This window comes from Etheostoma cragini, chromosome 9 (genome assembly GCF_013103735.1).
Source record: "Etheostoma cragini isolate CJK2018 chromosome 9, CSU_Ecrag_1.0, whole genome shotgun sequence".
Taxonomy (NCBI): Eukaryota; Metazoa; Chordata; class Actinopteri; order Perciformes; family Percidae; genus Etheostoma; species Etheostoma cragini.
The window spans coordinates 6,285,788-6,301,176 of record NC_048415.1 but is presented as its reverse complement, the minus strand read 5'-3'; the positions used below and the strand labels follow the sequence as shown (position 1 = coordinate 6,301,176).

The 15,389-nt window shown below is 39.3% G+C and overlaps 1 protein-coding gene across 4 annotated transcripts in view; it reads right to left on the bottom strand.

Annotated features, from left to right (window-relative positions):
* Positions 1–15,389, bottom strand: part of lrp8 (low density lipoprotein receptor-related protein 8, apolipoprotein e receptor) — a 176,839-nt gene that overhangs the window by 72,912 nt on the left and 88,538 nt on the right. For all 4 annotated transcript variants that reach the window (XM_034881051.1, XM_034881052.1, XM_034881053.1 and 1 more), the window contains exon 4: positions 58–186. In XM_034881051.1, the coding sequence (XP_034736942.1) occupies positions 58–186 (129 nt within the window). The remainder of the gene's footprint in view (positions 1–57; positions 187–15,389) is intronic.

Sequence of the window (15,389 nt, the reverse complement as noted above, 5' to 3'; positions counted from 1 at the left end):
TCTTCTCAGTTCTTACCCGTTTCCCTCCATCCCACATTTCCACCACTGCAAACGTACCTGCAGCGCACTGGTCCTCATCTGCCCCGTTCTCACAGTCCCTCTCTCCGTCGCATCGCCATGACAACGAAACACATTTGCTGGCAGCCCCTCCGCAATCAAACTTCTCAGGTGGACAGGTCTGTCGGCCTGTTGTGAAAGGGGGCGGAGGTGAAAAACAGCAAGGGGCAGAGAGAGCACAGAGGGAGATGGCAGTGAAGGGAAAAAGAAAATGGATAGTTGATGAAAAAGTTAGGAGGATGGATGGAAGAGAAGTAGAGCAGAGAGGGATGGAGAACAAAGCCAGGAGAGCAAAATGAGAAAGAAATAGGAAGGAGGCAAAAGATAGGGAGAGAAGAGACAGCCAGTCAATGAAACGGTTTGATAACTTAGTTATCTTGTTGCTCCAATCGATTTTTCTTCAAAGGCCTGCAATTAAACTAGATACACAGTGACAGAGGAACAAAGAAGCAGGAACACTGTCAAGCAGACACAAAGACTAGAAAATACACACAGTACACAAACCCAAACAGACATAAAACACATAGACAAGAACATTATAACGACAGGACACACAAGCACTATTTTGTATGTACATGTAGTCCTGTATATGCTAGGGCTCCTTATTTTAGTTATAGATAACACAACAATTTGTTTTTTTGACAAAGCTGAAAATGACATCTTCAGTTCACTTGATTTGATTGGTCAACCTCCAACTGAGAGCCCAAACCCAAAGAATTTCAGATTACAATGATACAAAACTGAGAAAATAAGCAAATTGCAAATTGCAATTAGCATTTGAAAAGTTTGGCATTTTGGCTTGATTAATGACTTACACGATTCATTCTCTTAATTATCATAATTGTTCTAAGCAATTATTCAATTAATTTCTTAAGCACACACAGACAACTGTAAAACTGAAATACATTCTAAATTCGACTGCACACAAACAGTGCTGTTTTTTCCATTGTGAAACCTTATTCAATAGAGCATTTAAACTAAACCAGTGTAAATCAGGTGGATGAAGTAGGAAAGCACTTGTAACACTTTGTCAAACTGTACACACGGGCGCCCGGATGGCTCAGTTGGTGGGGCGGGGGCCCCTATCTACTGCAGATGTTTACTCCTCAACGCAGTGGGCCCGGGTTCAGCGCCGACCTGCAGCCCTTTGCTGTATGTCATTCCCCCCCCTCTCTCTCCCCTTTCACGTCTTCAGCTGTCCTGTCAAATACACGCCTACAATGCCCAAAGAATAATCTTGAAAAAAAATCTGCACACTAGAGCTGGGCAATATATCAATATATCAATATTGTGATGTCAGAATAGATGTCATCTTAGATTTTGGATATTGTTATATCGTAATATGGCATAGGTGTGGTCTTTTTCCTGTTTTTAAAGGCTGCATTACAGTAAAGTTTTGTCATTTTCTGAACCTGCCAGACTGTTGTAACTGTTCTATTATTTGCCTTTACCCACTTAGTCATTATATCCACAGTATTGATGATTATTTATCAAGAATCTCATTGTGTAAATATTTTGTGAAAGCACCAATAGCCACCAATAGCGGTATCAACATCTAGGTATTTGGTCAAAAATATTACAAAATTTGATTTTCTCCATATTGCCCAGCCCTAACGCACCTGCACACAGTGTGAGAGTGAGAAAGTGGTCCCTCTTGGTAAGTGCCTATTACAGTAGAGAAGGCCATTGTTCCTACACGTGTAGCCTGTGGGGTTGGTACAGGGAGGAAAAATACAGCTGTCCAATAAATCAAATTTACACTGAGTCCCCACAGCAAATCCCCGTCCACTACTTCCCCCTTTAATCTCACTTTCACACACACACACACACACACACACACACACACACACACACACACACACACACACACACACACACACACACACTACATTACAGCGCTGTGTCAAACTCAACTCTATCACTTATACATACAGTATTTGACCACCAGCATGCTTCTTGGCAACCAGCCTGAGTGTTTGTGCGTGTGTGTGTGTGCTTTAGTGCATGTTGCAGCCACAGATCAATAGTACCTTAGGGATTTGCCTATTTCAGTCTCCAACTCCCCTCTCTTTCTTTTTATTTTTGTCTTTAACAGTACTGAATATATTGCTGCCATTGAAATGCTACCACTCATTGAAGGATGCCGGAGGTTTCGGTCTTTGCAGTAGTGACTGCCAGGATTTGCTCTAACTGTACAGTCTATGTTGTTAGGTTCTACACAATTAGACAGAGTTAGGGTTTGGATTCCTCTCTTCTCCTGTTTTTTGCTGGTGTAGATCTTTGGATGACCCCCTCTTGCCTTTAAAGAATAAAAGTCTCTAGCAAATCCCCTTAAAAAGAATGAACAATCAAGCCCAGTGCGTTTGTGTATTTGTGTCTTTAATGCACAAACTGCTGCTCTTCTAGTCCATGTGAAGGTCTGAATATCAATATAATATGAGTGGAGTGTTTGTGTGCATGTTTGTGTGGATCAGTAGAGTCCAAGGGCTACTGTCGAACACTTTCTCACTCTAATGCGAACCCATGAAGAAATAGACACCCTGAGGGGTTTAGTCACTCCAAGTGTGTGATTGACAGCTGGGTTAAAAGGATGTAATTTGTCTGACTGACCATTTCAGGCCTGCAGTCAAGAAGGGCGGAGTCATGGATAAACTGCCAATCAAATGACTGAATACATACGAGCAAGAACAACAGACAACTCCATTGACATTGATTATGACAAAATCAATTAAGTGATTTTCATCCCAAGGGTAGTAATGTTCAATAAATGAAAAGGACAGTTCCCCTTTCCGGTTATTATACAGGGGTCTACTCTAACGTTTTTTCCCAAAGAGTATATGTGCCACACAAAGACATTTAGGAGCAAGGTGAAAACTGTTTAAGTAAACAGAGTTTATTAACAAGCAATGTAATACACATTGTGTTTGTGTGTGCTATTTCTCCTTGTGTGCAATTATGGTGTGAAAACCAGTTGAGGACTATGGAAGCAGAAGACCCTAGATACAAGACATCGGCTTTACAATATTAAGGAAAGATTACGGTAGGTTGTAATCTTTACTCTCGCCCTAGGCTCGTAAAAGTTTCTTTATGATTTACATATACAGTATCTATTCTTAGGGGCAGATGTGAGTAAAAATAGTCTGGCTCTAGAACCCTGTCATTTGTTTAGGCATCATTTGGGACTATTCTGGTCAGCTACTCTAAATTGGCTTTGTATATTATACAATAACAGTTCTACCCACACATTTATCAAAGTCTATAAGAAAGGGTTTTCCATTTGATGCCTCGGTTAGCCAGAGTATGACTAAATATTCACAAAGAAAGTTGGAACTGTATTTAGATTCCCATTGCCTGCAGAAACAAGAGCAGTTTGTTTGGAACAATCCAAATTGGTGGTATATGAAGGTAATTAAGGTTATCAACAACAGCTACCAAGTCTGGACAGACAACAAAAAACATTCAATTCAATTCAATTTTCTTTAGAGTATCAAACACTTTACAGATAGAGCAGGTCTAGACCACAATCTATGAGCCCATTTTTAAATTCTAAGTGCACGGTGTATAGTGATGGCACAGGTGCGCTCAGGGCGTGTTCAAATACACTTCTGCTAGTTCAATGGCAGAAAAAAAGATCTGTGTGCCGGGCACGTGGTTCAAAAGGCTTGTACTTAGTGTCTTCATTAATTCAAAGGTGTGTTTTGGGCGTAACATGCAATAAACCTGACTGGTTTATTGTATGTTGCATGGTTATTTATTGAGTGTCATCTCCCATTCCCTTTAAAAGCCAATGTCCCAAGGTGTTTGTACCTTGGCATATTGCTACTATGATGGTGGATTTGCACCGTCATATTTTTATAGTAAATTTTTTCCATGTGTGTGTGCTGCTGCGATTCCCTGTGTGTGTACCAAGCATAGTGTGCATGTCCTGTGCATAAGCCTAGGCACATTTTACTAATTTTCTGTTAAAATAATAAAATGCTGTGCTATTGACTTTAGACCAGTTTTTTGTTGGTCAATTATACGATCACTTCCTGCTGCCTCAAGATAGCAAAACGCAAAGAATTCAGCTGAACAAACGTCCTTGTAAGGCCAGAACTCCAAAGGGCGCGAAGATGGGCGCAGGTGCATTTGCTACTTAAACGACGTGGGCGCTGGGCAGTCTTAAATATCAACGACACTTGCCTCGTTCTTTGCGCCGTGCTGCAAGATAAGGCCCTATAATTTACAAAGATCCAAAGATTCCAGTACTTTCGTCAAAAGCAAGTATATATTGTGACAGTGGAAGAGAACTAAAGATAGAAAATTGGGTACGTCTGCACGTCTAGAACACATTAAACATACTGAAATATCCCACGTACATACCTCTGTAATACAAATCAAACACAGAATACAATCAAAGAAAATGAAAGAATCATTTCATGTTTTTCTCAAGGTTGTTGTTGTCTTACTTTGCCAATCCAGATGGTAATGGTCTTGACAATGAAGTTGTATTCAAGGTACTTTCCCCAGACTTTTGAAAGTCAGTGCTTACCCCCGATTTGCCCTCTCTCTTTTTTCCCTTCTCACTAAATGTTGACAGGTGTATCCAACAGCGGAGCGGGCACTGAGGAAAATTGATGCACTTATCGACAGTAAACTGGGAACACATCTGTGCCTGCAAAGATCTTGCTGACTATGATCATATCCCAGCCAAGTGCAAAATTGACTACCACTCTCACCGCGGAAAACTGTGTAAAGCCATGTAAGGTATGTAAAACAAAAAAACACAACAAAATACTCAAATGGTGATGACGCAAATTTCTAGGTGTATTTTGTGAACACAATTGTGTTCACGGAGGCAGGCACACTTAAACACACATACTGTACTTTAAATTGCTAGAACTACTTATAGCTATAAGTACTTTTCTCAGCACCCGGTCGTATGCGTTTAACTGAATCCCCCATTATCCTCACTTTCTATTGAATGGATATTTCATGGGCTATAAAACTAGTGGAGCACAGAGACAAACACTGGGCAACCAGCTAACCTCCTTGCTGCCAAGGGCCTAAAGCGAATAACAGCTGAGGAACTGATGCGAGTCATGCCCCAGTGGAGCCGTTTGGTAGCAAGCAATAAGAGATTGGTTGGAGACGGCAGCTCCCAGGTGGGTGTACGCATTATGTAATGAGTGTGAAACATGTTCAGACCAAGCATGTGCGGTCAGTGAATGTATGCAGGGTACGTCAAGGTAAAGCAAACAATTAAACACACACAATTGGTCAGATGACATATACAGGCAAATGAACTTAAAAAGATGCAAGCCCAGTGCCTTCTTATTCATACTGTAATTTATGCATTTGTTTAATTAGATATAGCAGTTATTTCCCTGTCAGCACATGAGGCTGTTTCCTCAGTATGACACTGCATTACAACGTGGCAGTGTATGAGATAGGATACAAACCTTAAATAGGTCAGAATTTGTCTACCTAAAAAATAAATTTAAGTAAATCAGGTTTTTCTAACATACTGTACATGTGCCGTGACCACAATAATGGAGAAGAGGTCACTGTGAAAAGATACTGGGGGAAAATGCATACAATCATCATTAACACTGTAAACAAAACATGGGACATTTTTTTAAAGGCTGTATTACACTTCCAATTACTTAATGTTTGTATTGAATACACTTGACCCCACCAAAACGATTGTCTCCTACCTTTGATACAGCACCTGACGGTAATAGATAAATGTTCCAAACCAGATTAAATTAAATCTTTTAGAGCAACCACAAGATTTTATGCAAACTGCATGAATAGCAGTCCATGTTGCAAAGTGTAATTTAACTGGCACAAGCTGAGTTTACATTGGAAACAGGTAAAAATATTACGATCTATGTAGTTGAGGATTCAGCTTATTGATATTGAGCTGGCGGTATCTCAGTAGGCCTATTTATAAATGAAACCTTTTGTGAAATTATATAGTTCCAGTGGCTATTGTTTGTAGGAAAAATGTCTCAAAATACTATTTTTCTCAAATTCTTGGTCTCAGTATTTTGGAATTTGTGCAGGGGAATATAAATATTCTTGTCTGGTCCTGGGGTCAGAAAACTAATTTGTCATATAGGGGGCGATGCGGTCTTTTAATTCAAGCAAGTCCACAACCAGAAGTGGTATAGACTTGTTATTCTCCTCACATGGCCTGTCTTAGTGCCCATTATGAGCAGAGTATAGGGGTGGACTAAGCAAGGCGCAGTATGCAAATTAACTTTTGATTAACTGCCATCTTAATTTCCCATCGCAAGGAGGGAGGGAACATTGTAGCGTGTCATCATGTCCACTCTCCAGCTGTCTCCCTACGGCAAATCTAGCTTCTCAGGTGATGATTCAGAAGGCTCGTAATCCCGCAGGCTAATGCTAAGGTAATTTATTTAGCATGAGGTATGCACATATGAGGCAGGGAGGTAATATATGTAATTCTTAAGTCGCTGTCTGCCACTGTGAGACAACATCAAAACAAAGGCCCATGCGAGGAGCGTATGTGAGAATATGGCATGTGTTGAATGGAAGTTTATGGATGATTTACCCTGTATGAGCATTAGTTAAGCATTACATTGTAGCTGCATACATTTAAAATGTTTAAAATGGTACGCTAAATTTCCTTGCAACCCAGACGGCAAAGTGCTGACTGATGAAGTACCATGTCTTTTTATGCAAACACCCAAGACGCGTGTCTCATCACATCGTTGGAATATTATGAATGCCCAAATATTCTGCACTGCTGTGAATACTGATTGGCTCCACAAGTAAAAGGCCATATTTATCACAGAGCACAGTACAGACACTTTCTTTTAAAATATATTATTTCTCCCAAATTTTGAGAATGTCTACAAACATGAAGATCATGAGTACCAGAAATGACCCCAAAAAAGTGTGGTAATGTATGTAATAACGTTTGAAGTAAGAGAAAATGAGAACATTGAACTTATTTTTTGCATGTGTCTGACACAACATCAATTAAGTGTAACTAACAGGTGGTCCATAACAGCCGATCGTCTGTGAAATAGCCTAATTAAACTCAAGGTTCATCCATGAGGTTGCACCATAAATTGTTGAGTAGCTACTTTTGAACAGCAAACTTTTATCGCTTGGCTACTCTGCAATAAAAACCGAGGTGGAGGCATTGCTTTCTTGAATCAATACATAACCATGTAAACACTGACTCTGTCTGCTTGTATAGATACCATAAAACACTTAATACAGCCATTTAATTTCAGACAAATTAATACATGCTGTGCCGGGCAACCAACATTTGCATGTCTTCAACTTGTGTCTTTATTTTAGTCATGGTTACCTGGAGTAGCCTGGATTAGAGGACAATAGACAACATAGGTAAAATGATGGAGGGTGGAGATAGAAGCGTATGAAGGGGGGGATAAAGCAGAGCAGAAAAAGGAAATTGAGTGAGCTGTAAGAGGGGGAGGTGGGGTCAGATATTGGTCATTGAATGAGACTATCAGTGCGGAGACAAACTGGGACCAATGCAATTAGAGGAAGATACAGCAGAGACACACAAACAGAGAGATGCAGAGGTATTGGCCTGGAATCTGACCATATTAGGGCTTCTTGTGACCTGAGGGCCCTTAAATGCACACACAATAGAATTGTGCTGCATGCAGTATGAATTAAATGCTTTTCTTTTAGTGCTGTAACCTTTCGGAAGGAGAAAAAAAGAATGGAGTAGACAAAAGGACAGGGGGCAGGGGAGCCTTATGATCACAGCGCTCTCATGTGCATCAATGATTCATAGAAGACCAGAGATGTATGGATCAGCCAATTATTCGGCTTGTGAGGACTTTTTGCCAGTCTAATGGGTGTTTTTCGGTTGCAGTGGGTCATATTGTCATGGTGACACTCATTAACCCCAACCACGCTCTCCACCCCACATTGGTCCAACAGAAGAGCACCTTCTCTAAGAGGCTCCGACTGCTTCGATAACGCATGGACTGCTACAAGAAATCTTTATCAATACTAGTTAAGTTGTTGTACATTTTTATTCCCAACTTAAATAGGCTCTATTTTAAACATTTGTTCTTATATTGTACTCTATTAATTATTTCATGTATATTGTATCCTATGAGTTCATGTATATTTTGTATGTGTGCTGTGTGACAGATTTTTCTGCTGTAACACTGGAATTTTCCCTTTTTTGGGATCAATACAATATCTATCTATCTATCTATCTATGTATCTATTCATAAGATACAGCCTTAAAACACAAGTGTTCCTGTGTTCATTGGTTTGCCGGCTTGATATTGTGCAGTGATAACAGCTTGACTGAAAAGTACTGAATGTTGACTGAAATTCAGTTTTGAAAAATAACCATCACTGTCCTGCACACAGTTTCTAAAAAGAATGATTTTCCATCTTGAACATGAATGCACCATTTGACACAAAGTTGCCACGGCAGGTTAGTGTGAGGTGTCAAGTTAAGAAAATGGATACAACAATTTGATGGACCAGGATGACGTGGAAATCTAACTTCTCAGGTCAATGGCAATTCTTTCCTTTTACCTTGTACACTCAATCTAAAAAGCAACGCATCACTTGCAATGTGCAGGAAAAGAATGCCTATCAATGTGCACTCACTTTGTGGTCACAATTACTTCATGTGAGCTATTTTGGAGACAGAGAAGTGGGGAAGTGTGTGTGTGTGTGTGTGTGTGTGCAGTATGCATCATTAGCACAAGGAAGAGTTAAAGTGGGTTTGTCTTCTCATGTGCATGTTCTGTAAGTGTAAGGATAGTTACATATATGTGTGGATGCATGACTGATTGTGTGTGTTGGGTTGTTTGTAGGCATGGGTACATAATACAAGTGTGAATGCGTGAGTGTGTGTACTTAGCATATTCTTACATTGCACACCGAGAACTGGAGCATAATGTTTCATGGCCATGTAAAATGAAGGAATGGAATGAGAAACTGTGTAAGGAATGGGAAATAACCAAAAAACCTGGATGCTAATTCACTAAATAAACTAGCAAATCAGGTATCAAATGTTTACGGATGTTTCCAAAGAAAAGGGATGCTCTAACACTTTCTTTTTACACATTTCTGCGTAGTTTTTGACTGTTAAGTTTGGTTCAGTTGGTTGACCCCTTGGCACTGAATGTAAATGAGCAGTTTGGACTTGAAGGTCAAGGCCGACCAGCTAAATCTTGCCTTGAATGTTGAGACAACAACTCCACCCCCCCTTGTCCTTCAGATGTGAAATCCAATTTACAGATAGGGCGCATGAGGTTAATATCAGATTACATTTTAAATGAAGGTTAGTGTTGATTAGTGGCTTTCATTGGAACACTGATCTCCTATTACTGCAACCCTGATGTAGTGAGAGGGTGAGTATGCTGGAGAGAGAAAAATCAAAGTCAAGGCAAAGGAGAGAAAAATGATCTGAGACAACAGAAAAAGTAGCAGCAAAAGGGCTGACAACAGAACAAGTGGAGTAGAAAATAAAAGCGGTGAAGAGCAGAGAAACAGAAAAAACAGGAAACTTGTGACAAAACTGAAAGAGTCAGAAGTCCAAAGTTTAAGAAAATTCCTACATGGGAGACAGAAATAATGTCACCATTATTAAATTGTGGAGGTTTTATGCAAATTTTTGAAATTTTGGAAAGTAGAAAGAGTGTTAACAAATCATTTGTTTCCTCTGACACAAATTAATAGACTTAATCAACAAGCAACAGGGGCTCCCATTTGGATGTGAGTGACCCAATGACATGGCAGCCACATATACCCATGACAAGATTTTTGGGCTTTCTGCTTAAAGGAATGAAACAGTGAGTGGCAACACGAAATGAATGCCTTCTTTACAAATAGAAAACGGTCTATAAGAAAAAACATGTTTCACTCAGTCTTCTTGTGTCTTATCCTTTCTGGTACACCAATGTCTCCATCTCATTCTAGTGTAAACGCTTTTTTTGGTGATGTTGCCGCTGTTAAAGCTATGGTGCGTAGTTTCTGTCGCCCCCATGAGGAATTCTAAGTTCTGACAACAAAACTGTCAGCATGATACAAGCCCCTACCCTTCCTCCACACAGTAGCTACTAGCAAAGGAGGACACAGCGGATTAAATAAACATTATGGACTCTTTAGAATAAGTAATTATTTTTACTATGGTTTCTGTGTGCAAAATTTGATACACTCTTCTAATCATAGCCATACTGAGAAATACAAGGAGTTGTGTGGAGCTGATAATCTTAATAAGCTTTGTAGCAACTCATTTGGCAATGACTTGTTTGTAACAGACGTTAAATAATCAAGAAGTTACGCGCTAAAGCTTTAAGCAAATTTCTGCACAAAACGTACCTATAGAGTAACTCATGGGATTTGGATTTTTCATGTGCCTCTTAGCTGGTACTATTTGATGTTTTCCGGGGGTATAAAGTAGATGCTGCAGAGTAAAACTGGAGTGGACGGCCTCTCTCTCTCTCTCTCTCTCTCTCTCTCTCTCTCTCTCTTTCTCTCTCAGGGCTGTGTTAAGGAGAAGAAGGGGCTTGTTAAATGTGGAACCATTAGCACAGTCTAGACTGTGGGTCTGGAGTGCCGTGGGGGGAAGAAATACAGCGCGACACCAGCACTCTCATAGGAAATTGCCACTTTCCTCCAACAGGACCCTCTTAATGGTTGTTTAGTAGACGACACATTGGGCATTAAAAATACTGCCAGTGGCTAGTGCCACATCTCAACTCATGATTGCAGGAGAAGGAGGCAGATAAAAAAGGGGAAGGAGAGTTTGGGATGCTCAGAGTGTGGGGCTGAACCTGACAGAAAACTCTGAGCTCATTTCCTCTGTGACAGTTTAACCAAAGGCTGGGTCGGGGCACAAAGGCAGTGGTGTGAAATTTAAAACAGTTTGCAGAGCGTAGTTGACTTCTAAAAGCTTCTGACTGGTCTGTTTTAATAGTGTCGGACAGCTACTGGCTGTGTAAAGTTGTCTTTGAAAGTCATTGCATTGGGCTCAGTAAAATTATACACTTGCGCTAGCAAGTTTAGTGGCCTCAAATAACATTTCAATTTCCTGCACAATTAATTTGAGTTACAGGAACATTTGGAACCCCAGAGACAATGTTTGAAAGTCTGTTTGTATGCCTTAATGAGTGAGTATCATGTTACTTTTGCAAAAACTTTTGGATCATATAAATATATATATTTTTTTAATATATGTATAAACTGTTGATATTTACATACGTTACCTGATCAAACACCTGATCATTTATATTGGACCAGCATGGAGATTACAGGCAATGCATGTGCTTCTAATGTGCTTCATGTGCAATAAAAAAATAAGATGAAGACATAAAAGGCCAGGCAGCTTTGTTTGTATTGCACATTTCAGCATCGGGGCAATTCAGAGTGCTTTACATAAAAACAATTTAAATAATAAAAGTTACAGTGCAGTATAAGAAATTAAACATTAAAGAGCAGTTAAAAACAGACAAAATAAAATACGAAAATAAAACTTACATTGCAGTATAAAAAATTTAACATTAAAGAGCAGTTAAAACAGTTGGAGTTAAGTCGCTGCCCCACACACATTATCGGCGCACGATAACCATTTTGTGGAAACCAAATTTTGTTGACCAACGTAGGCACTCTATAAAGGCAGAACCATATGTCTTTACGATCTCATCCATCCACCACGGGCCCCGCAGGATCATGTGACTTTGTACTCTGGTAACCCGTAACCAAGTGGGAAGTACTTCTCTTTACACTACAATATAGTCATCACTATAAGGCTTAGTTTAATCAAAGCAAACTTTGCCAAATCCTGAAGCCATCCTCCAACCTGGAGAAATAAGATTGGCCTCTAGTAGCAGCTGGCGGTGCTTAGGGACAGTCTATGAACTACAACACAGACACAAAAATATTGATTAATTTAATGATTAAATAAGGTAGTGTCTCCCCATAGATATTTTTGTGTCTGTATATAGTTTATAGACGGTCCCTAACCACCGGCTGGTACTTAGAGACCAATCTTAGTTCTCCAGGTCAGAGGATGGCTCGTTTTGGTAAAAAAAATGTTTTTTATAATTTCGCCATCGAGTAATTGATCCCAGAAGTTTGAATCTGTGAATATATTTTTAACTTTGCTCAAGTTTATTAAATCAAGAGCACGGATTATGATTCTGTGCCTACAGTTTATCAAACAGAGGGAATACAACTGTATTCTGTGTGCACGGTTAAGTTTTTTTTCTCAGCTGACCCCAGAGGGGATCCTTACAAACCTGACCAAAAACGTGAGAAAAGCAATCCCATCAAGTAGTTCAGGCTCCACAAGACTCCCTCTGAGAGCATAAAACATATTGACCACCAATCAATCGTTAAAGCCAAGAGCAAGGGTCACTAATGGAACAGAAAGAATGGATTTGCCTAAAAAAATGACATGGTGGCTGTTGCTGCGTAGGTGTTTTTGATTGCGGCGTAGTCGCATACAGGAAAAACAAGAAAGCAATTTGTTGAAAACAGCAGTTTCGAGTCCACAACCACAACACACAGGTCCATATGTTTTCTGATATCAAGCTGGTTCAATAAATGTACCGCGCCACTGAAACTATGACATTTTCTGTGTGTGGCTTCTCAGAGTTACATCGATAATGACTACTTGCCAGCTGTCATAAACTGTTTTTTTCATATAATGGTTGTTCCTCAAAGGACTTCTCAGTTTAGTTTTTTTTCCTCATTCTCATACAGCAGCTGAAATGCAATGTGTCTTATAATGTCTATGGTATTTCCTGTTGTGTATGTTGTTGTTAAGTGGCTATTCTGTATCTTCCTTAAGGGATCAATACACTTTAACTTATTACTGATATAAATCAAGGTAATGACAATTGTGGTTAATGAGATGCCACAAGATACGGCAAGATAAGCAGAACAATGCACATGAAGGCCAGAGATTTTGGGGTTACAATGTGATAGAGAGAGAGAAAAAGAGAAAGAGAAAGAGAGATAACCTTTAATTTTTTCCCCCACGTTTAGGGTGACATTAAACTCAATTTCAGTATTGACTATGTTAACATGCACATAATAGTCCGGTTTTGCCTTTATTTCGAAAATGACGTTATTCTGACTAAGCTGTTTACATGGCTCATGAAAATTTAGCTTGTACATCTTTACATGTAGCCGTGCAAAACAGGATTTTACCAGCGGTGTTGGACTGTGCGAACGCAGCCGCCCTCATTCATTCTTTCAACCAGCTTCTTAAAAAGGTCAGGCGTAGAGAAGTTTGCGCATATCCAAAAACCTGTTGGTATCGAAGCATTTGATACTGTTTAAAAAAGTAGCTGTGTTTTTCTTTCTTATCAGATTTTCAGCCTTGCAAACTGTTGGCTGGTTGGTTTGTGTACAGAAACCATAGCAACGCACAGAGCTGCCCATAAGCCTGCGGTAAAACCCTGATTGAGACTCATATTCCAAATATGCTGTATACATGTCCAAGCAATCCCTTTAAGACCCGAAAAATAGCGGAATATCCTACATGTTTTAAGCGTAAAATGCTATAATTGCAAATAGGCCTTATTCGGAATATTCAACCGGAATATGCTGTTTACATGACCTGGATTTAATTCGGAATATTGACATATCGGAATAGTAGTGGAATATTGGTATGCATGTAAACACACTGAGTTGGGTCTTCAATTATTCATGAGCTAGATTTCACAAGCACACACACGCATGCATGCACGCAAACAAGCACGCTGTATATCCTTTATTTGATTCCACATTGCAATTCAAATTTCATTAAGAATTTAATTTAAAGTCCTAGCACATTGTTATGAGTTACACAATTCTACGGGTACAGGAAACATTGTCTTTTCCAAGTTGCTGAGACTAATGAGAACTGGGATGGACAGTATGGTGGTTTGTTTGGATGCTTAAAACGGTTCCATTTTCCGTCCTTCCAACCTTTGTACTCCAACACAATATGAAGTTATGATTTTGTTATCATAGAAATGTAATCCCTTTCATTTATATAGCTGTTATATTGCCAAAAAAAGTAATAGGGAGAAGGTTTGGAAGGAAGTTCAAAGTTTGTGACTTAACACCAGAGAGCACCGCTCACATCTGGTCTCCCACCAAACAGTCACTGTTGGTTTATTTTAACCCTGAGTGACCCGATCTTTCTCCAGCCTTAACCAAGCAAAGCATGTTAGATCAACTTTTACCCTAGAAATAATCTTTGATTCAACTCAAGGTTCACTTACTAATGTTTTCTGGAGCTTTCGACCACATCCAACGGTCTTCATTTTGTCAGGAATAAACTTTTAAGCCAATACAGATAACATCTTAAACTGCTATTGATGAAATCCAAACAGATCCTGAGGGCGCACCGCAAAAGAACAATTTCCATGACAATTAAGCAATCTCAATCTGCTGAAGAAGACCATAAGATACAGCAAAAAGCTCTGTGAAAAGCTAGGAAGTGGACTGTTTCTTTGGCTTGTTTTGTCAAACTTTAAAAATTATTGAAATTCAAACATCTCTGCTACAGTTTTCTCCCCAGTAGTGTCTTGATTACCATATGAAAAAGAAAAGTTGTGATTTGATCTGAGCTCTAGAAATCAATGCTTCAGAAAGTGGGAAAAAGTCAGGCTGTGATGAGATGCTCTGCTTTTAAAGTTTGTATCTAGATGAATGGGCTTCATCAGATGGAATGAAATAAGTATTAATAAACCAAGTACCTTTGTCTAAAATTAACCCAACGTTAAACACAGGTTGTCCATAAATGCCCTGCATTATGTAAATACCTCTGCCTACATATGACTGGCACTGGTAGGATATTCAACCAAGGATACAGAAATGAAACAACAGCACATTCTGTATGTTCATCCATGCATGACAAGTTATCACAGCCAGCGTAATTCAGACTTAAAATGTGCTAGAATTTACAGCATAAAAAATGTATATACATAGTGGGAGAAATGTTGAATTACAATGAGTCACAGTAATGCTTAGCTATCAGAGTAACTCATAGCCTTTTGGAGTTTGAAGACAGTCACACAAAGTCTGCTGCCTTGATTAAAATTGGCTCACGGTGGTTGAGCCAACAGCTGACAATGAGAGACGATCAAAGGAAAAACTTTGAGCGTTTTCTACATTATAAATGTTCATTCACTGATTGTAGTCACCATTGAAACAAATTGAAACTGAGCACTGCAACTTTAGAATCTGTTATACTTAATTTGATCTTTGTGACAGTTTGAATCACTCCAACCTAACAGATAGCATGAAAAAAAATTATTTAATCTAAGCAAGGTCGGTAAGTGTATTTGTGTTTGTGCAGTTGTGCATATATA